Here is a 21,112-nt window from a genome sequence, read left to right as displayed (position 1 = left end):
TTCATTAAACCGGTTTGGTGGGGTGAGGTTTAATTTAATTTAACTATACCTACAATAGATTATATCACAGCTACTGAATCGGCTATTAAAAATAACAAACTTTCGTATGCAGAGGCAGATGATCTACGCATTAAAATATCAGCTCTTCTCAGTAGTGCCAAACTTCCTCCGTCCAACATAACATTAGAAGAGAGAAAGGCGTTAACTACTCTACAAAAAGACAAAAATATTACTATTTTGCCAGCAGACAAGGGCAGATGCACAGTGCTGCTCAACACATTGGATTATGAAGACAAAATAAATAGGTTAATCAGTGATTCTAACACGTATGAGCAACTAAAAAGGGACCCTTCCAATAGATACAAGAAAGAAATGATTGACTGTCTCCAAAAGCTAGAGAAAGGAAAACATATAGACAAACAGATGTATTTTAGATTATACCCGGGAGAGGCCACGCCATGTATCTATGGCCTGCCAAAAATACATAAAGAAGGGTTCCCCCTCCGACCCATTGTTTGTAGCATTGACTCCTCTACATACAATGTAGCCAAATATTTAAAAACTATTTTAGCTCCGTTGGTTGGTAACACAGAATACCACGTAGAGAACACCACAGGGTTTGTAGAGAGGATCAAAGACCTCATATTGGAACCTGAGGAAACTTTGGCATCATACGATGTGACTTCTCTCTTTACATCTGTCCCAACCCCAGCAGCAGTCTCAGTGGTGAGGACGAGGCTGCTGGCGGATGTTTCTCTGCATGAAAGAACCAAACTGAAACCGGATCACATCTGCCAATTATTAGAAATCTGCCTTAATACTACGTATTTTCAATTTCGGGAAAAATTTTATAAACAAATCCATGGTTGTGCTATGGGCTCACCAGTTTCACCCATAGTGGCTAATCTTTACATGGAAGAGATGGAGAAACAGGCCCTCACATCCTTCCCAGGGACAAAACCTAGACACTGGTTTAGATATGTGGACGATACTTTTGTCATAATTAAGAAACAAGAAATTCAATCCTTCACAGATCATCTCAACTCTGTAGACTTCAACATTAAATTTACTCGTGAGGACATTCAAGAGAACCAACTAGCCTTCTTGTATTGTAAAGTAATTATAAAAGAGGACAGAGCGCTAAAAACAGAAGTCTTTAGGAAGGCTACGCACACTGACCAATACTTACTTTTTGACTCTAACCACCCTTTACAACATAAACTAGGAGTTATCAGAACCCTCCAGCATAGGGCTAAACTTATACCAACTAGCACTGAAGGTAGAGAAAAGGAGTCAAAACATATCAGGAGAGCACTCACTAACTGTGGGTACCTTCAGTGGTCATTCAACAAATGTCAGAAAGAAAGAATAGCGAACGAAACCAATAATTCTCAAGATTCTAAAAGGAGAGGAGTAGCAGTACCGTACATTGCAGGAGTTTCTGAAAAATTACAAAGAGTCCTTTGGCAACATAAAATTCCTACTTATTTCAAACCGATAAACACGTTAAGGCAAAAATTAGTGCATCCAAAAGATAGGCTACCAAATGAAAAACAAAGTAATGTAGTTTATTCCATACATTGTAAGAATGAAAATTGTAAAGAGCAGTACATTGGGGAGACTCAACAAATTCTCAAAAAAAGACTTGATCAACATCGCAGGGATAATACTAGTGGGCCTCAATCGGCAGTACATTTGCACCTAAAAGCTACTAACCACTCATTTGACGACAATGAGGTTAAAATCTTAGCGAAAGAACATAGATGGTTTGAAAGGGGGGTAAAAGAGGCGATTCTTATAAAACAACAAAATCCTTCATTAAACCGGTCTGGTGGTGTGAGGTTCAATTTGGATCGTTCATACAATAGCCTGCTCAGGCAAAACAGGTTAGGCAACTTTCGCAATGCTGATGAGGGTCGTTATGCTGATGAGGTGATACCGGGGGGAGTGGGGGTAATAGGCCAATCGTTAGTCAGGAATGTAGGAACAATCAGTGGGGCCACAGGGGGGGGTCCCGCGCCCCCCCCAACCTGAGAGTAGGGACCTATCATAGCTGTGTCCGGCGCCACCAGGTCTGGACATTAGGGATATATATATGGGGCCGATACGACCAGTCAGACTTTAGTTCGCTGACGAAGCCTCTTGGATAGGAGGCGAAACGTCCGAAACCTTCACTTTTGTGCAAATGCTTTTTAATGTGATTAGTTGTCTCATTGTGCTTCAAGTTGTGAAAAATGGGGCAGGCAACTTTTCAGTTATCTGCCCTGTTGTTCGCTAACTTTTTGTCATGAGTTTCAGACACTGTTTTTACTATAATTTGGGCAAGTTCGGCGGGCCGGATTAAAAAGCCTAACGGGCCGTATATGGCCCGCGGGCCGTAGTTTGCCCATGTCTGCTTAGACAATCAGTTCGATGCCGAGACTCAGTTGAGCATAGGAAAATGCACTCACTGTCTGGTTAATAGGGCATTTTTTAGGTCTAAAGCCTGAAACAGCAAAGTTTATCAGTTTTTTTTTTTACTTTCTTTATTTTTCTTTTTTTACTTGCTGCAATAGTGTTGTTCGCGATGGTAATGATATCATAGTCGATTGCTTTGCTATAAGAATGCAGTCTATACGAAGTTTTTTTTACGTTTGCGATTAATTTTTGATTGTCTGCGCTTGTGTCTACAATCGAAGAATTCACAGCGCTTGGAATATTGCTCAACACTCTGGAAGGGCAATACATACTGAAGCTTTTCATTTCTTTCCTATATTAGAAAGTCCAAAGCCTGACATTGACATGTGTTTTACCTTAGGCCGCCTTTTTACCTTTGGCTTTAGTTTAAACAAATCAAGTAATTTAATGATCTCTTGAAGGAAAAAAATCCTTATTGAATAAAGGGAAAATGAAAGCGCTATGTCAATAAAGACATATTGTACTGTACCGTTCAATACAAAAATGAATCATTAAAATTACTCAGCAGTATTTGCTGTTAAAGTAATACAGTAAAGTCTCGTTATCGATATTCTCGGTAGTCGGAAAAAATGTCGATATATACTATCGATATATCTGTCCTGTGCCGAACTACATTAAAAGGGGGGGGGCAACACGTGAATGGGGGATCTTTCAAATGGCATGTAATTTTATCATTGGGTTCATGGATTGCGTATCTATCATTCTTTTTGTACAGTAGTGTAGTGAAAAATAAACTTGTGCATAAAATAAAAACGTCTTTACACTTTTTAAGGACTATTTCCTTTCAAAATGCAACCAATGCAAAATCCTCACGTTGTTCTAGTCACACGAAACCACGAACGCCAGCATGTACAAACATATTAAAAACAGTGATTGTTGCAAGCGATAAAGATATCTGAATGCAACACAATTAAATACATGGATGAAAAACCAAAACTGCAACGTCTACATTACTTACGTTGTCGCGTCGACAGACCAAAACACGGAAGCTGGTTACGTGACTGGGGCTTGGGAGGACCCGACAACGGGGTTCGAGAGAGTGCCTGAATAGAATGGCTGAGCTGTGGCGTAACAGCAGCTCCTGTTTGTATCTGTATGTGATCACTGCTACGTTTGTTATTAAAAAGACCGGCCCGCTATAGCAGCGACTGTGCGCAACATTTGCCATGCTGAGGGGCATTACAGTATGTTTCAGATGCTATTGCAGCAGTAATGAAAGACGTGAGCTCTGCTTCGAATTTTTTTATAGTGCTCGCTTATGACAAATCAAAAACGGAAGCCGGTTACGTGACTGGGGGATCTTTAATACAGTATGGCTTGTACACGTCTGTGTAAGTTCTCAGTCGTACAGGAGTGGTACATCGATGAGAAGGTTTCTTCAGCCGTCATCTGTACAAATTTGAAGGTTTCGGACGTTTCACCTCCTATCCAAGAGGCTTCGTCAGCGAAGCCTCTATATCGTAGTATCGATATAAACATAGCAAAATGGCCGGCGGGAGATGAAAAAGAGCACCGTAGTAACCGGATTATCGTAATAACCATAAATCGTACTAAACGGAACTAATTATACATAAAAAGACTAGAAATGTGCACGGGAAATGAAAATAGTATCGTAATAAGCAGTATTATCAATATAACCGATACCGATATAACGAGACTTTACTGTACTTATAACACAGTTACAAATTGATGGAAAATCGTCAGACACAAAGAATGCTGAAATTCTGCTGAAATGTTAACGTCTGGACTTCCCATGTTGCAAATGTCAGTTAAAGTGGTGTTAAATTAATTGAGCGTGTAATTATGCTAATTAGATGGGTGTGACTATCAGTGTGTGTTTGAGGGTCATGGACAGATGACCCCTTGAATGGCACCGGGGGAGCAGCCAAACGGCCTCTGGCCTTTGTGTGCGTGCGCGTGTGTGCACGATTGTGTGTGTGCGGGGAAGTGCTCATAAGGAACACTGACACACAAACACACACATTGTGAAGAACAGGAAATGTGAAAATCTCCGGGTAGCTCCTCAAAACACGGGGATGGACTCAATCGTCCTCAGCGGACATTGGTCCACTTACACTGGGGTGACAAAAGCTGTCAGCCAACAGGTGCAGACTGCAGGCGGACCATGTCTCAAAAACAATGGAAAGACTCAGTCAGTCTGTGACAAGAAAGATACTGTGTTGGGTTTCATTTCACTCGGTCCAGACTCGTGAGTTACAGTAAACGCATAAAATGGGAGGTTATATCCTCTGGGCACTGCTCCCTCCCTCCCTCTCTCTCACTCTCCCCCCCCCCCCCCCCCTCTCTCTCTCTCTCTCTCTCTCTCTCTCTCTCTTTTTAAATATCATTAATTTAAATTACACACACTTTAGCCCTCTGGGCCTTTGTTTGTGTGTGTGCGCGCATGTATGCCTTCTCACCCATACTCATGTTTAATTATCTACCCAGCATGCCTGAGTGCAGGAAAACAGCGCCCTGCCTAATGGGATGTGAAAAGAGACACATATTAGCACACAGAAATATGAGGCTCCGCATTCACAAGATACACGCAGACATATAAACACACACGCACACACTGTGGTTAATTAGTGCAATTAGCCTCTCCGCTGTCGAGAGCTATGTGATTTTCAACACTCGTTAGTTAGTAATGATGGAGTCACTGTATACACACACACACAAACGCACTCACACAAACACACGCACCCACAGACTCCGAGTCTTAGCAACCGAGGTAGTGGGGGAAGGTCGGCATCCCGCCGCGCGCTCATGTTGAGTGACACCCCCCAGGCTTTGTCCTGGGGTCACGGGCCGTGATCTTGTGGCCGGCCTTCCTGGTCCGGAAGAGAAAGCCTCCAGGACATTCCGTGATGCTAGCCGCTATTGCTCGTCTTCAGGAAGTTAATGAGATTGTGGTTAGTTCCCACACACTCTTGCTTTGCTTGTCTCATTCATGTCCCATGTTGTCAACTCAGCACAGCAATTGATGAATCAGGTTCAAGTAGTTTTGGAGCTAATTTGGAGCAGACCTATTGTCTTCTTAATTTTCTATCAGGATTCTGAAATATTTTTGTTGTTGTTGTTTTTAAGTTTGATCTATAAGAGCTTCCATCAAAATGGATTTTGCCTGGCATTCTAATTTACAGCTGAGAAAAATATATACCCTTTGCTAAAGCCATTATCATTCTTCTGTAAACCCGATGCCTTTGAGCAGGGGTGTCAAACTCTTTTTTTTTTTTTTTTTTTTTTTTTTTTGCCGCGGGCCACAGTGTCGTTAGGATTTTGTCACGGTGGCCATTATTAATGTGGGGAAACCATTAGAATGTTTCATCTCCTCCACATATTACATGCAACAAATGAATGAATAACTAGTTTTCAAATCTGAAATCAAGAATAATGACTGTTATTGTGGTTTACATACAATTCATATCTGTCAATTTATACGTTTTTGCCGTATTGTATGTGTTTTTTTTTTATCATTTCAAAGAATGTATGGCGTACTACAACTTGTATACAGGAAAAATAATTTACAATTGGGAACCGATCTTACACAAAGACCATTTTGGCTCAAGTCCTGCTCGTCTCAACTGCTGGTTGCAAAAGTAATCCTCAATTTGTATTTTTTTTTTAATCGCTGCGTATGGTCGGATTGACAATAGCATAACGTGCACATGCGCGGTAAACTGTCTAAATTTCCGCTTGTGTTATCGCTTTTTTTATCTTTTCAAATAATGTACGGCATACTACAATTTTTATACAGGAATTGTAATCATTTATAAGGGCAGCTATTAGCCAAGGTTGACAGGTAAGACAATTTGACATTTTGATTTGGACATGAGCAAGCATCATGGTACTTGACATGCTTGATTTTCTTACATGGGCTGAATAAAATGACATGGCGGGCCAGATTTGGCCCCCGGGCTTTGACTTTGACACCTGTGCCCCAGAGGAAAAAAACAACAGCAACAAAAGCAGATTCTGAATCTAGAAAATTGTAAAGTTGTAACCAGTGCAATATTCCCGTAATGACAAGCAATGATAATCATCAAGTCATGACACCGCCATTCGAGAACAAAATCGCAATTGAGGTGTGAGATTTCATTTTCGTCACATGATCGTCGTGGACTTATGAGCTCAACACTTTTGGGTCCCCTTCCATCTCCTGGCCAGGGTGCGTTTTCTTCAAGGAGGCTAGTTGAGGAAAAGCTCAATGTTTCCCCCACGCCGGCCCGCCCTCGCACTGATCCCACGGGTTAGAATGAGTGGCTGTTTACATGGTTGGTTTTGGGCAGATAATCACCACCGGATTAAACACGGCCACGCTTGATGGAACTGGATTGGAAACTGTCCACGTTCTTTGTGTCTTATTTTAGCCACTGGGGAAATGACACTTGGTGGTAAAGAGCGGCATGAAATGCGTGAAGAGCGCCATGTTGTTGCATCATCTCCCGCTGTGTCTTGGCAGGGAAGAACGCGAGCGCTGGATCCGGGCCAAGTACGAGCAGCGTGTGTTTTTGGCATCGCTGCCGTGCGCCGAGCTTTCGCTTGGCCAACAGCTGTTACGGGCGACGGTGGAGGAGGACGTGCGCGCCGTTGTGTTGCTGCTGGCGCACGGCTCCAGGCAGCAGGTCAACGAGACGTGCGGAGAAGGGGACGGTCGCAACGCACTGCACCTGGGCAGCCGCAAAGGCAACGTGGTCATCACGCAGCTTCTCATCTGGGTAACTCGGCATGCATTACATACCTTTTCCTTCCTAGGGTGAGCTGCAACCCATCCCAGCTGATGAAGAAATATAAGAAGTTGTTGAGCAGTATAATTTAACTCATTCGCTGCCAGGCAGGTGCAAAAGTGTGCCCACCCGTGTGCCAGGGTTTTTGGTCATTGTCCCTCGAATTCCAGGACCCGTACTACATGAACGTTCAATGTAGCGTAATAAACCTGAGACTCTATTCTTTCATTAGAAAAAAAAGAGTTAATAACTAAATTATATGGGTCTGGCGTTACATGAGCTTGAAATGAGGGTGGCTGTCCAAAATACAATGTAATACAGACATATTGGATTATATAGCGCTTTAACAACAGCTGAAGCTGGAACAAAGTGCTAATGTGGGAAAAGGGGAAATGCTGCCCTCTTGTGGAAAAGAAAAAATCACTGCCAGAGGCCATGGCCAGCGCTTTATCGGCACAGAAACAAAACTCGAACAAATTTGGAAATGGTGCTCTACGCTGTATTTTTAATTCCTGAATAAATTCATGAATGGCAATGAATGAGTTAAAAGTATCATTTTCTTTTCAAAAAATGATTTGCAACCTTTCAACATTTTAACTTTCACCCATGATTTTTTTTTTTGATGCTGGTCGCATTTTGCCGATATTCTTCTTTGGAACGTCTTGTTTTCAATGCTGACTTTTTTTCATGTTTCCTCTCCACAGTACGGCGTGGATCTGATGGCGAGGGACGCCCACGGTAACAGCGCCCTGGCGTACGCCCGTCAGGCCAACAGCCAGGAGTGCGTGGACACACTGTGCCAGTACGGCTGCCCGGACGAACGCTACCCGCTCATGGCCACGCCCAACCTGTCGCGCCGCAACGCCAACCGCAACAACAGCTGCAGCAGCACCGGCAGCAGCGCCTTCATTTGAGGCCTCCTTCGGAGGAGTCAACCTTCTTTTAGGAACCGCTCACGACCTGCTGTGACTCCGCCCACCTCACATTCCAGACTGGTTGAACTGGGCGACGAGCGTGGGGAGTACCCAAAGCATGCTGGGTGCCGCACCGGGTCACTTTCACGTCAGACTTTGGATGGCTAATGTCATCTTTCTCTTCACACACTACAGGCCAGTTTGCTCTCAGGCAGCCAGCGTCACTTTCACCGCACAAGCGCATCGTCTCCTGGCCCGCGCGGCGCACCGAGTCTCGTGGCCCAACCCCAGTTTTTTTCTTCTGTGAATTAATTTACCTGTGTTAAATGTGACAAATATATGAACAATCGAAAGGGGGCGAAATTGGCATGTTCTGGCTTTTTTTTTTCCTATTTGGACTGCTTGACGTGGAATGTTGGATCGGGCTCAGGGAAGTGTGTAAGTGGTGGTCTCTCACACACATCTCCATGATGAAGATGACCTCAACCTCCTGCCTCCCTCCACACACACACACCCAAGACAACCGCTTCCCCATTTTGAAGGCAAAAGTGGGGGGGACTTCTCTCACTCCAGTCAGATTTTAGAACGAACGAATGACTCCACTTGACTTTGACTTGGTATTGTCAAGTCTGAATTTATTTAATATGAAAGTCTGCATTGACAGTTTACAGTGTCATTTGTTTGATTTTGGAAAGAAAACTATTTTGATCCGGAGGGCAGGGCCGGGCACCTGAGATTACATTACATTTGTATTGAGGATGATGTTTTGGAATATAGGTATGTGTTAGTAAATCAAATTAGTACAGACACTGAGTACAAAGTAGGAAACTTATGTTGTGACTGAACCAAATTGTAAGACTTGACTGATAACGTCCATCACCCAATTAATCAGGACTTGATTGGAATTCCTCATGATCCCACCTCACCTTGAAGATACAGAGTTTGTGTCCAAATAGCTCCACATTTTGCAGAAATTTCCATGTGTCAAAGGGAAGGAAATGCGAACCACTTTCATGCCATTTTGAATCTCACCCCCAGTGAAAACAACATTCAAAAAGAACGAGTATTTCCACACACGGTCACTATAACGCTCAGAGCGGGTTTGCGTCCGCCTACGGGAGTCCCAATTGTTTGTTTGTCTCATTCCTGGTGGGGCAAAAAGGGAATCTGACTTCTTCAGGTGTTTTAACTCCAGGATGTTGTTTTGTAAGCTCCTGCTGTCCTTTCATCTTCAAGCTGGAAGGGCTTTTTCTTGTGTGTAAATAATTTGAAATGACGTTCTGGTCCTCCTTGAGATGCGCTGACAACCGCTAGACTGAAGATGTTGCTCATTTATCCACGACTTCATCTTTAACCTCCAACCCAAGACTATTTATTTATTTTGTCGCCTCTACTTTGGCTTCATATTGTCAAATCTGACATTAGAAATGCCAACACGTGACGGCAAGGCTGCATTAGTGGATGATTGAGGGCTATAAAGTATGCTTGATGACCAAAACAGTCATGCATATCGCATTGATTTGACTGAATGTGCTGTTAGTTAGCCGTGTTTCCTCACCCTGTGACTGCTGAGTAATGGAGGGAACCTTCTGTCAGTTTTCCAATTCCCCTCAACCTTTGTGTAGATCTTGAGCCGGGGTACACACATACCAGTTTTGAATGTCTTTGATACATGAACACGACAAATGTTTTCCCGTGCCATTAAAAAAAAGACATCTTGACAAGATGACCCAACTGTAAATTAGCACAGAGGTTAATCTCATCAGCAGGTTGCAAAAGAGAAAAGGGATTCTCAAACGTCTAAAAAAAATTAAAAATGCATTTATGTGCGTGTGTGTGTGCGCGTGCGTGCGTGCGTGCGTGCGTGTGTGTGTGTGTGTGTGTGTGTGTGTGTGTGTGTGTGTGTGTGTGTGTGTGTGTGTGTGTGTGTGTGTGTGTGTGTGTGTGTGTGTGTGTACCCCGCTCAAAAGTCACTTCTGCACTCCATGATCCTTGACTTTGTTTAAACACGTCTGCCTTTTTCAACCTGTCATTGTGCAAACCACGCCCCTCACCCATAATGCCCTCTTTCATTTCGTCCTCTCTCTCTCTCTCTCTCTCTCTCTCTCTCTCTCTCTCTCTCTCTCTCTCTCTCTCTCTCTCTCTCTCTCTCTCTCTCTCTCTCTCTCTCTCTCTCTCTCTCTCTCTCTCTCTCTCTATATATATATATATATATATATATATATATATATATATATATATATATCTATGGCTGTCTGTCTATATATATATATATATATATATATATATATATATATATATATATATATCTGGTCTATGGCTGTCTGTCTATATATATATATATATATATATATATATATATATATATATATATATATATATATATATATATATATATATATATATATATATATATATATATATATATGATTTCAATCATCAGGCAGGACGGCGGCCCTTGAGGACCGACTATGGACACCCCTGATATATATATATATATATATATATATGACTCATGACTGCCTCATGCTATTTTATTTATGACAAAAAATGCACTAAATTCACTTAGCATTTGCTCCTCATGGCTTTGAAGCTGTTTGCGATTGGATGCGTTTACTTTAATTTTAGACAAGATTAATGGCTCTCAGTTGGCTTGAAGTTTCCTCCATTTTGTCTACGTGCGTTTTAAAATGCTGAACATGATTCAACGATGCCAGCGCAAGTGGTAAATCCAAAAAAAGTTTTCACATGGACCCATGTGAGACGTGCAGCTTCTTCTTCTTTTCCTTTCGGCTTTTCAGCTAACGCAGATTAAAGCCGTCGACACGAACCGTGATGTCTCTGTTATCTCATATTGCTCCTCTCTCACATGTGCATTTTGTATAGTTTGCCTGACAAGTCCATCCACGTTTTAAGTATGTTCATTTCTCGTTCAGACACATTATTGATGTTCTTGTGGTTCTATTAAGTATTTTTTAGTTGGCTGTACAGTTAGATAACACAAAAACTTCGCCTGTAATGTGTCTCTTTTCAATAAAGAGCAGAATGATGATCATTGACTGGTTAAAAATTCACCTGCAATATCTCCTTAATTTCACAAGATACTTAATTATTCAAATAGAACAAAATCCATCCATCCATCTCCGCCCCGTATCCGGAGAGTCGCAGGTTCAGTAGCTTTAGTCGGGAAGCCTAGACGTCCCTCTCCCAGCCACAACCCACCGCCTTCGAACAGGCGTGTCGTTGCCAACTCGAACTTTGATTGGTTAAAACAGTCATCCACATCCATTTTTATGCTCCAGAGCCTGCAGAACTGAATGTGAAGGCGTCCAGGTAGATTTCTGACCCTGGTAACAACTAATGGCTGAAATGTGATTGGCTAAAGGCTTAAATATGAAAACACACCTGGAAGCAGCACAAGGGAAAAGCAATGAAAGGAAGCCGACAGACAATTAGGAATTATTTAATAAGAATTCAAGGACAAAATATAATACAGATTAGACTGTGATTCAGATATTTTTAATGCAGCAAAGACGGCCTTGCAGGCCCTGGCGGCGCACTTCATCTTAAATCCATCCATTTCTCATACACTTTATCCTCACTTGGGTCGCAGGTGGCTCTCGACGATTACAGCTGTCGTTGATATGTAGCCAATCGCAGTGCACACGTAGATGATCAACTCACAGTCACATCTACCACAGCAGAGCACCTTGAGAAAACCCACGCACGCACAGAGAAAACAGGACGTTTATACTCTTGACAAGAAGGTCGGATCCGGATTGGTAAACTGAGACATGGATGTGCTAACGAGATAAACAGTCAACTGCCGTACCAGTATGAAACAGACGTCAGAATTTGTCCGTTTTTTTCAGCGAAGGTGACAGAAATGGGCCTGCTGTGAGTAAAAATTATCTACATTTTCCACCTTTGGTTTTTAATTGTCCGTAACAACGATAATGGTGGTATTGGTTAGCCCGCAATGCTACCAAACAATTGTTAGCATGAAGCTAAGTGTAAAGGTCTTGTTTTGTGTGTGCGCGCCCGCGTGTGTGTTTCAGTTATACATGAAACAAGATCTTACTTAAACGTTTTAAGTGAAAAACATGGTTGACTGTTCCTCGGGATCCTCTGCATTGAGCTATTTTTGCAGGTGTTCATGTGACACATTTACACAAAATTGCTCGAGATTATTAATAATCTGCATCTGTGTGGGAAATATATTGCAATAACATTTATGGCAACAGTGCTAGTTAGCACAGTCAAAAAAGCCAATTGTTTGTTCCAAAACAATTTGCTGAGTTGTGACCTACGTCATAAGGACGGGGGCCGGCGGGGTTAATACGAGGGCCAATTAGGTCTATAAACTCATATTTATTTATGAAATGCGGAAAAGCCCCTTTTGCATTTAAAAAGGGCAAATAATTTGTCATTTTTGTAGCCGACTGTGACGCGTACCCCAAGCAAAATTCTGTTTGACGTCACGTTGTCCAACATTATTCTAACTATACGTAAAATAAGATGGAGAAGGAATTCGATTGACTCATTGATTTTTTTCTTTTTTTAAAAAGTCGACAGTTATGCTTGACTTTCAACCTGAAACGGCGTGCGTGCGTGGGAACGCGGAGTTGACGTCAGTGGGAAAGACTTCAACTTCAAGTTTTCTTCTCATTTTGATCGTAGTTTTTCCGTATGACTTGAATGTATTCCAAGTTTTCAGTTTTTTATTTTATTTTGGTGTTTCCGTTGGAGCTCCGATTAGGACAGTTTATTATTGTCACATGACTCGGAGATGACAAGCGTTTTGCTTTTTATAATAAAAAAATACATTGCAAGTCAATCGTTCGTTGATTTGATTTACCAGCACTTTATATTGATATCCGTTTGTTAAATTAACGGATGTTATTTTTATTTGGGTTGTTGGTGTAATTATAATGAGATAACTAAAATAAAAAATAGAACAAATTTTAAAAATCGGCCTAAACCTAAATGTAATGTTTCATACTATTTTTGTGGAAATCGACTGAATAAGTTTTTACATTTCTGTTGCTGGACATATCCGAATTGAAATGAGTAGTATGTTTTAATTAACTACTAGTAAATCGAAGTAAATTTGATCTAATTTATTAACGGAGTGGTGGAACGGTCAATTTTTTTCCGCTATTAAATGTTGACTTTAATTTCGAATGGATCGGCTTTGTGGTCCAAAAAAATTGATGTGATTCAAAAATAAGCTCCCGCGTCATAAAGAAAAAAAGAAGAGACTTGTTCTTTTGAGTTGTTTTTGTTTTAATTGACACGTAATCACTGGAAGTCACTGAGAACACTTTGATTTAAATAAACTAGCAGCGTCTTTCTGGGGGGGGGGGGGGGCAGAAAGCTCGTACAAAAAAAAATCACTTCCATCCTCGGTTGCTGTAGTTTCTCGTTGTCATGGACATTCTTTTCTTGTTCAAACTGTGTCCCTTAAAATACGTCATGGTTGTCCTTAGTCTTTTTTTATGAATTAATTTAGATCATATTGCACTTGTTTTTTTAGTTATATTTCTTGACGTTTCAGCTTTGGCCTGAAATTTTTTTCTATTTCTGTGTTAAGTGCGCTGAAGAGAGAGGTCAGTTCTCGGCAGTGATTCCCTCGGATTTTAGGGTCGGCTCTGCTCCAACTGTTGGTGCTGACTTCTTATTGCGAAGCGGCTCACGTGCACCGGGATTGGAACCACAATCTTGGGGTTTCGTGACGGTTCCCCAGATTTGTTGTTGACGTTGCCGGCTTTGACTCGTTTCCACTTGGCGCGCCGGTTCTGGAACCAGATCTTGACCTGCACCTCGCTCAACTTGAGCGCATGCGCGATCTGGGAGCGCTCGGTGAGCGACAGGTACTTTTTGCAGTGGAACTCTTTCTCCAGCTCCAGGAGCTGCTCGCTGGTGAACGCGGTCCGCCGCCTCCGATTCTTACCCCCGCCGCCGCCTCCTCCACCCCCAGGAGGGCCCGAGCCGCAGCCGGCCGAAGCGTGTAGGTGCAGGCCGTCATCCAGCCCGGCCGCCGCGGAGCTCATCATGTTGTCGTCCGAGCTGTAGTCCGCGTCGCTGTCCATCGAGAAACTTTCGTCTCTTCGAGCGCAGTCATCCTCTTTAGACTCGTCCGGACTCGCGTGTCCTCGCGCTGACACCAACATTAATGAAGACTGACGTTAATATTCAACCACTCATTTTTATACACTCCTATAAATGCTGGGTCACGCTACCTGGGTTAAATTGACTCTAAATACCAAAGGTGGACAATTTGACCCAACGTTCTGGCCTGTTTTATGGCTATTCTCAAGCAAAATAATTCAACAATATCAATAATATCCATACATCCATTATCTGAACCGATAACGAAGAATGATGATAATAATAGAAAGGTGTTCTGCTAATCGATATTTATTAGAATTGATTATATAAATCAGGATGTATTGTACTGTAATACACCGCAGACTAATCATCATAATTATCTTTGTACAGCGTACTACCTGAAAATAATTTCGCCTCAGTAAGTTCAATTAAAATTCGCAACTCCCATTAAATAATGCATCGTGCAATTTTCAGTAAAAAAAAAAAATCCACTGCATCCAAAGTCGTACCTGCCCCTGTTTGCGCCGACGTATCCGTGTCTTCTTTCGCTGACACTGGCACCAAACTCTTGGTGTCCTCCGTGTGCTTCCGGCCAGCGTCCGGATGGTGCTGGCCGGGCGAAAATCCTCCAGGCAGCGACGCCATGAGCGTGGAGGTGAGAGCCAGGCTGGAGCAAAAACCGCCCTGCAACGCCGGGAGGTGCGGTGGATGTCCTGCCGGCTGCAGGGAAGCGGCTGGCGGCGGCGGAGGGGGCGGCGGTTGCAGCATCATCGAGCGGTAGGGCATGAACATGGGGTAGCCCGTGTACACAAAGTGTCCCGGACTAGGCTGCGGAGCCGCCCCGATGAGAGAGTCGATGCTGAAGGCAGAGCTGCTTCCGAGAGGCCGCTGCATCACCACGAACGGCGGACTGGACGTCGCACTCATAGGAACGACGGTGGCTGGACGACTAGCACTGGACGCGGCCGGCGGCGAAGGGGCCACGGGGCCCTGCGGGCTTCAGGGGAGCCCGGGGCGCTTCAACGAAGCCGGATACACACGCATTCCATCCAAGCATGCGTCAACTTTCACCGAGGTCCTTCACACTAGGCAGCTCCGCTCTGCTCCACGCCCGTCAGTGCGTCCGCGGACGTTTTGCCATTTCAATTTGCGCTCCCCGCTGTTTCGTTGAGCAGGGTGATGTCACGCCCTCGTCGCACAACACCGGCCAACGATTGGTCTGCCGATATGACGTCACAATGACTTCGGCTTGTTGGATGAGTGACATTTGACTCGGATATCTTTTTCTTCGATGGAGCTAATTTTAAAATATTGTTCTAATTTTTTTCCGTCTGTCGTTTTTACTTTTTACTGTTATATCTGGCATTTTGTTACAGAGTGTGTAAATCATGCAAAGCTGATTGAGTAATAACCACACACTCCCTAACCGTATATACTGTATATTACAAAATATTTTAAGTATCGATAAAATACCCCCATACAAGAAAAATACGTGTTTTAATAGACTGTACAGGAAGGGCATCCGACGTAAAAGCTTGGCCAAAACAAACATGCGAATCAAACCTCGAAAGATGCAGGACACTGATTCGCTGTGGCGACCCCTTGAAGGGAAAAGCCGAAGGGAAAAGAAGAAAAAGAATATACTGTATTACATTTTCATATTAATAAAAATACATTTTATTTCTAAGCGTCTTTCAAAACTCTCTTGGACACTTTACAATCCCGGGAAAACTTTTTTTTCTGCAGGTGAACAGCAGCAGCCATTCGCGCCAGTGTTCACCCAACCCGGAAGTATACCGCAAACTCAAGCCGCTAATAATGCATTGTGAATGCATAAACAAAGATAAAATATCTGAACCAAACAAGAAAGGGGTTCAAGAAAACAAGATACAGCGAACTATAGAATAAATAATAATAACTTCTTTTTCTTTCGGCTTTTCCCTTTAGGGGTCTCCACAGCGAATCAATGTCCTCCATCTCACTCGGTTTTGTGCATCCTCTTCTCTCACACCAGCTACCTTCATGTCCTCTTTGACAACATCCATAAACCTCCTCTTTGGTCTTACTCTCAGTCATGTGAGTATTGAGAAGCCTGACAGCAGTCGGTAGGAACGAGCTGCGATACCTCTCCTCATTGCAGTGCGGGTGTTCTCCCAATTTCCTCTCACGTTGCAATAATGTGCTTCTCAAGTTATTTGACAACATCAAATGGTCCGTAATATGAGTGGAAATGGTCATTGTGGGCTGTGACTGGCTTGCACAGTGTCCTTCAGTTTAGAACGACTGGTACACAAGTGCATGCATCACTCCTCATGTCCACTTCAGATGGGTTTAATTTGGTTTCTTTTTGCTAAATGGGAGTAAAACTGTAAAAATACTCCAGCAAACATGCAACTTCTGGCCCAGGTTTGCCAAATTGAAAAATTCCTGTTTTAAGCACACACAACCGTCGACTGAAATATCGAGCATCATTATCATATGTAGACGAATGACCTCCGACCCCAAGTAGATCTCCCGGTGGATTGCCCTCCCTCTCCCCTGATGGGCTGAGTCAAGGGCACGCTTGAACGCCCCCATCCCCTAAGGGTCACCGAGACACCATGTCATTAAAAGCGTCCTGATGTGTGGTGACATTAAATAGCAGTATTTTTCAATTAGCGCTGACAAATTCAATCAAAGTCTCATGGATTAGCAGGAACGAGCCGCGGCTCATTTACAGGGAATTTTAATTGCGCGGCCATTACACGAGTGGAGCACGGCCTTGCTCTTATTATCAATCATGCAGCGCATCAATAGTAAAAGGTTGGAAAGGGAGGGGAGGGCCACCATGCTTGTGAATGTAGGCGTGCACGCATGGCAAGCGCACACGCCGCTGCTCAGCCACACTTTGCACAGCAGCTAATAAATACTCACTTTTGTACTTATAAATTATCCAGTTTAATTAACAACAGGGATTATGATTGGACGATGATTTAATTAAACCTCTCCTGCATGCAAGGAGAGTGCTGCCATCATCCATTACGGAGCGAAGAGGGGCAAGCTGGTGGCGGGTAGGGGGTGGGGGGCGGCAGAGGATGCTGGAGTGGGGGGGGGGGCATACAGAGGAGCAGCGCTGAAAAGAGCGGCTTCATGCTTATTTTGTGGCATAACTTCCTAAGTTACAGTTGTGCCTTCGTTTTAATTTCCGTAACACAAAATATTTGTATTGCAAATCATCATACACCATTGAACTGAATGGAAATGCCATTACTCTGCCACACCCTCCCGAATACAACACACACACATTTGTCTTCAGTCAATGCACATTGTACTGCTCCTACTGTTAGGGCTGCCTTGGCCGCCAGGGGGCAGGGTTATTTTTATACAGTGATACCTTGGCTTACAAACTTAATTGGTTCCCAGAGAGTGTGTGTAAGGCGAAGTGTCTATTCCAAACATTAATTTCCTATAGGATGAGATTAAAATGAGAATAATCCGTTTCCAGGTCCCCATAAAACATAATTTTCATCTAAATAAGCCTTAAAACGACACAAAAATACCCTATTTTAGGTGTAATAAATGTGCTATTGTATTGTAATTAAAGAAATAAACTGTACTGTATAATAAAGTAGTTTTATTTACCTTTGTGATGGTCGTTGATGGCTTGATGGAATGGATAGCTTTTTGCATAAAGTGCCTCAAGGAGCACTGGGTTGTACATCTTAGAAGTTGTGATATTGCAACAGCAACAGATGCACTAGCCTCTTCATTAATAGCTGGTTCCCTTGCTTGTATGTTCTCTTCAAATTGTACAGATGGCTTGTGCGGGTTATTTGTGGAGCCTGATTGATGGGATATTTTAACCTTGCAGTCTACACTCTGCCTTTGAACTATCAATAAAGTGGAAACGAGTCCAAATTTCACTGATTTCTATCCATTTTCTCACCATTTCACTTTTGTTTGTTTTTTTTTGTTTCAAGCTCTGTCGTCTCCCTTTCGTGTGTGTGTGTGTGTGTGTTTCTATTTCTGCAACCCCTCCCCCCGCTCACTGCTGCGTGTGTCCCCTCCCTCGACTACCACGGATCTTGACCAATCGCGTGCGGCCTTAACCGAAGACTGGGTCGGGAAATAGAGGGAAAACATGCCGGCTGCCATTTCCGTTCGCGAACGACACATCCCTCATTGTGGCGCTCCGTGTGTTTTCCTGTAGAAAAATATTTGGTATGTCAAGATTATATTCTCGCGAATTTAACGTTCGTAAGGCGAAAAGTTCGTTCGCTAAAGCGTTCGTAAGCTGAGGTATCACTGTACTGTATACTGTATATAGATTAAGACAGTTGCAACACAGTTAACTCATTCACTGCCATTCACAAATCTATTCGGGAATTGAAAATACTATGACAAAGAGCGCTGTGCTTCCATTCGAAACAGAGGAATCCGGTTCTTTGTACTGATGGTTAATTCATTAATGTGATTTCACACCACCTTCACCACCACCGTAGAACTACAAACAAGTATAAAAATAAAGCTATTGTTTACGCATAAACATTTGGACTTTACATCAATGAAATAAAACGTATGCAATAAAATCGTACAAACCACTTTGCCCGCTTTCGGTCCGAAAAAAAAGTTTTTGGTCTTTCTCCTTTTGTTTTTTCCTTTCGCAGTACAGCGATAAATCATGCCGATTCTCGCCGTCTTCTCAGTAAAATGAAACTGAAATAACGAAGGACGAAAGTAAAGCCTGTGCCCGAAGTGTCAACAGCCCAATGTAATGTCAAGAAAATAAAGCACAGCCACCTGCTGGTCAACTATGGGACAGCAGTTATAAACAAATGTATCAGCTGCAGTTACAAGTGCCATTCCCAAATTAGTTCGGGATTTGTTTTTGCTTGCTTGGGTGCCGATAAAGCGCTGGTCAGACCTCTGGCAATGTTTTTTTTTTTTTTTTTTTCCTTTCCATAAGGGCCAACGTTTTCCTTTTTTTTCCCATGTTTGCGCTTTGTTTCAGCTTGAGCTGTTTTTAAAGCGCTATATAAACCAATATGTATGTGTTGCATTGTATTTTGGACAGTTGCCTTCATTTCAAGCTCATATAACTGCAGACCCATATAAATTCGTCCACAGTGTCTGACTGTCATATCTCTGAGACAGGTTTCTTCGGCTGCATTAAATGTTTATGTAGTCATAAAACTCAATATTCTGTGGGTCCTGGAATTCGAGTGACAATGACAAAAACCCTGGCACTGGAGTGGACACATCGTCCGGCAGTGAATGAGTTAATTGTAGTCATATTAGGCAGTGGATGAAGAATATATTCCTTTGAGTCTTGTTATATTGTTAGTTTCTAACTCTGGCAACATTTTGTGAGCCCATCTATAGCATTTCTCTGTCCAGTGGTGCCTTGAGTTTATACAAGCTGTTGACATGACACCGTTTTGTTTTGAATAGTGAGCAGAGTTTGAGATACCAGTTTTAACATTGGATATAATAAACTGAGTAAGGGCTTGTATAATAACAAAACCTCTTCAATTTGGTCACTTTTAAGTAAAGGCACCTCTGGAATGGCTGACTTCCATTTCACCCCTCCCCCCTTTCCCCGCCTCTTCTGGCGTTTAAATCTCCAGCTAAATGGCATCTTTGCTCATATTACTGTATGCAAAGTGGCGAGGCCGTGGCATAACCCCATTAACTAGTTCAGCCAGCTGATTGGAACAGATGCAGCAAGGGTTGGGCGGAGTTGGAGTGGTGTGCATGGTGGGGAGCGGGGGTTGGGGGGGCCCTGCCGTCTTCGCCCTGAGCGCTGGTGCCACTCGCCGACATTCTGTAAAGGCGTAGCAGCGTGGCGGTATCAAACCATTTCATCAGCTTCCAAATGCCAGGGTGCGTTTATTCATATGCGCCTCACGAATGCCGCCACACAGCGAGAAAGCCCTACAGGCTTTAAAATATACTGGGTCAAAAGTGTACATTTACTGTGGATGAGGAGTGTGAATATAAACATGCTAGCCTCCTGACAAATTGCCCCCTGTTATCTGTGTTCTCCTTTGCTATACTCCTACTCCGGTAATCAGGACGACTTTCATTGAAATTAGTTAAATGATTATCCTGACAGATTATTCTGGACTAGGGGTGGTGTTAAAAGGATTACTCCTTCCTGATCTGTTCACTGTAATTGTTACCCGTTCAGTATTTACACTTGGAAATGCTGCCAGTATGTGTGTATTCAACATCCACACAAACAATCAAAACCAGGACATTTGACCAATGCGTAGCCATTGAGAAAACAGATGGGTAGGGTTTGAGTGAGGACTTTAGCCTTCTCCTATAGCAGGTGTCAGGAACGTATGGCTCTTTTGACTTGCATCTGGCTCGCCGATAAAACTAAATACATACGTACATGTATTCTCGCTTTTTTGCTGTTCATTTCCTGTTTGGAGGCAGTTGGTGGAAAGCGCAATTTTGATTGGATGATACTGACCTATGGCCGTTGATGTCGAAACAAGTAAACATCCCCCTTTTAAATAAGCCTGACGAGTTAAAAAAAAAAGACGTGTACGTATCGTACACTTCCGGTTGAAAGGATTTGCCTTTGTGAAGAGAAAAAGTTTTGCTGTGATTCCAATTTTCAATGAAACAATACCAGTTGAATATCAGTGGCACTTTGACAAGCCGCATGCTAATGTTAGCATCAATATACTTATGTGAGAGACAGCAGAAAACAAGCGAGCAAGCTCATGAGCAGTGTGCAGGCTCGCTAGCAGTAACTTCGCCCAAGTTGACTTTTATTCCGATCGTTGGCTGGATTTTTTTTTACCAATCATGAGGAATGGAAAACTATTCTTATTAATGGTGAATATTATCACTAAGTTATATTTAATAATGTATTCTGACATTTTGTTGTAATCGTGTGTGTGCGTGTGT

General features: G+C 42.8%; 2 protein-coding genes across 5 annotated transcripts in view; one reads left to right on the top strand and one right to left on the bottom strand.

Moving 5' to 3' along the window:
• agap1 (ArfGAP with GTPase domain, ankyrin repeat and PH domain 1) overlaps positions 1 to 10,054 on the top strand; it is an 86,716-nt gene extending 76,662 nt beyond the window's left edge. For all 4 annotated transcript variants that reach the window (XM_088998797.1, XM_088998807.1, XM_088998780.1 and 1 more), the window contains 2 exons: positions 6,920 to 7,175; positions 7,889 to 10,054. In XM_088998797.1, coding sequence (XP_088854923.1) covers positions 6,920 to 7,175; positions 7,889 to 8,098 — 466 coding nt within the window. In that variant the 3' untranslated portion in view covers positions 8,099 to 10,054. The remainder of the gene's footprint in view (positions 1 to 6,919; positions 7,176 to 7,888) is intronic.
• Positions 10,055 to 13,392: 3,338 nt separating this feature from the next.
• On the bottom strand, positions 13,393 to 15,323 carry gbx2 (gastrulation brain homeobox 2). Its single transcript, XM_088995379.1, has 2 exons — positions 14,719 to 15,323; positions 13,393 to 14,258 (listed from the first exon to the last, which is right to left on the bottom strand). The coding sequence occupies exons 1-2, from the start codon at positions 15,134 to 15,136 to the stop codon at positions 13,738 to 13,740; spliced, it is 939 nt and encodes a 312-aa protein (XP_088851505.1). The 5' UTR covers positions 15,137 to 15,323; the 3' UTR covers positions 13,393 to 13,737.
• Positions 15,324 to 21,112: the final 5,789 nt, after the last annotated feature.

Source organism: Hippocampus bargibanti, linkage group LG01 (assembly GCF_051943395.1).
Source record: "Hippocampus bargibanti isolate YZ-2025 linkage group LG01, ASM5194339v1, whole genome shotgun sequence".
Classification (NCBI taxonomy): domain Eukaryota; kingdom Metazoa; phylum Chordata; class Actinopteri; order Syngnathiformes; family Syngnathidae; genus Hippocampus; species Hippocampus bargibanti.
This window is presented reverse-complemented; position numbering and strand designations above follow the sequence as displayed.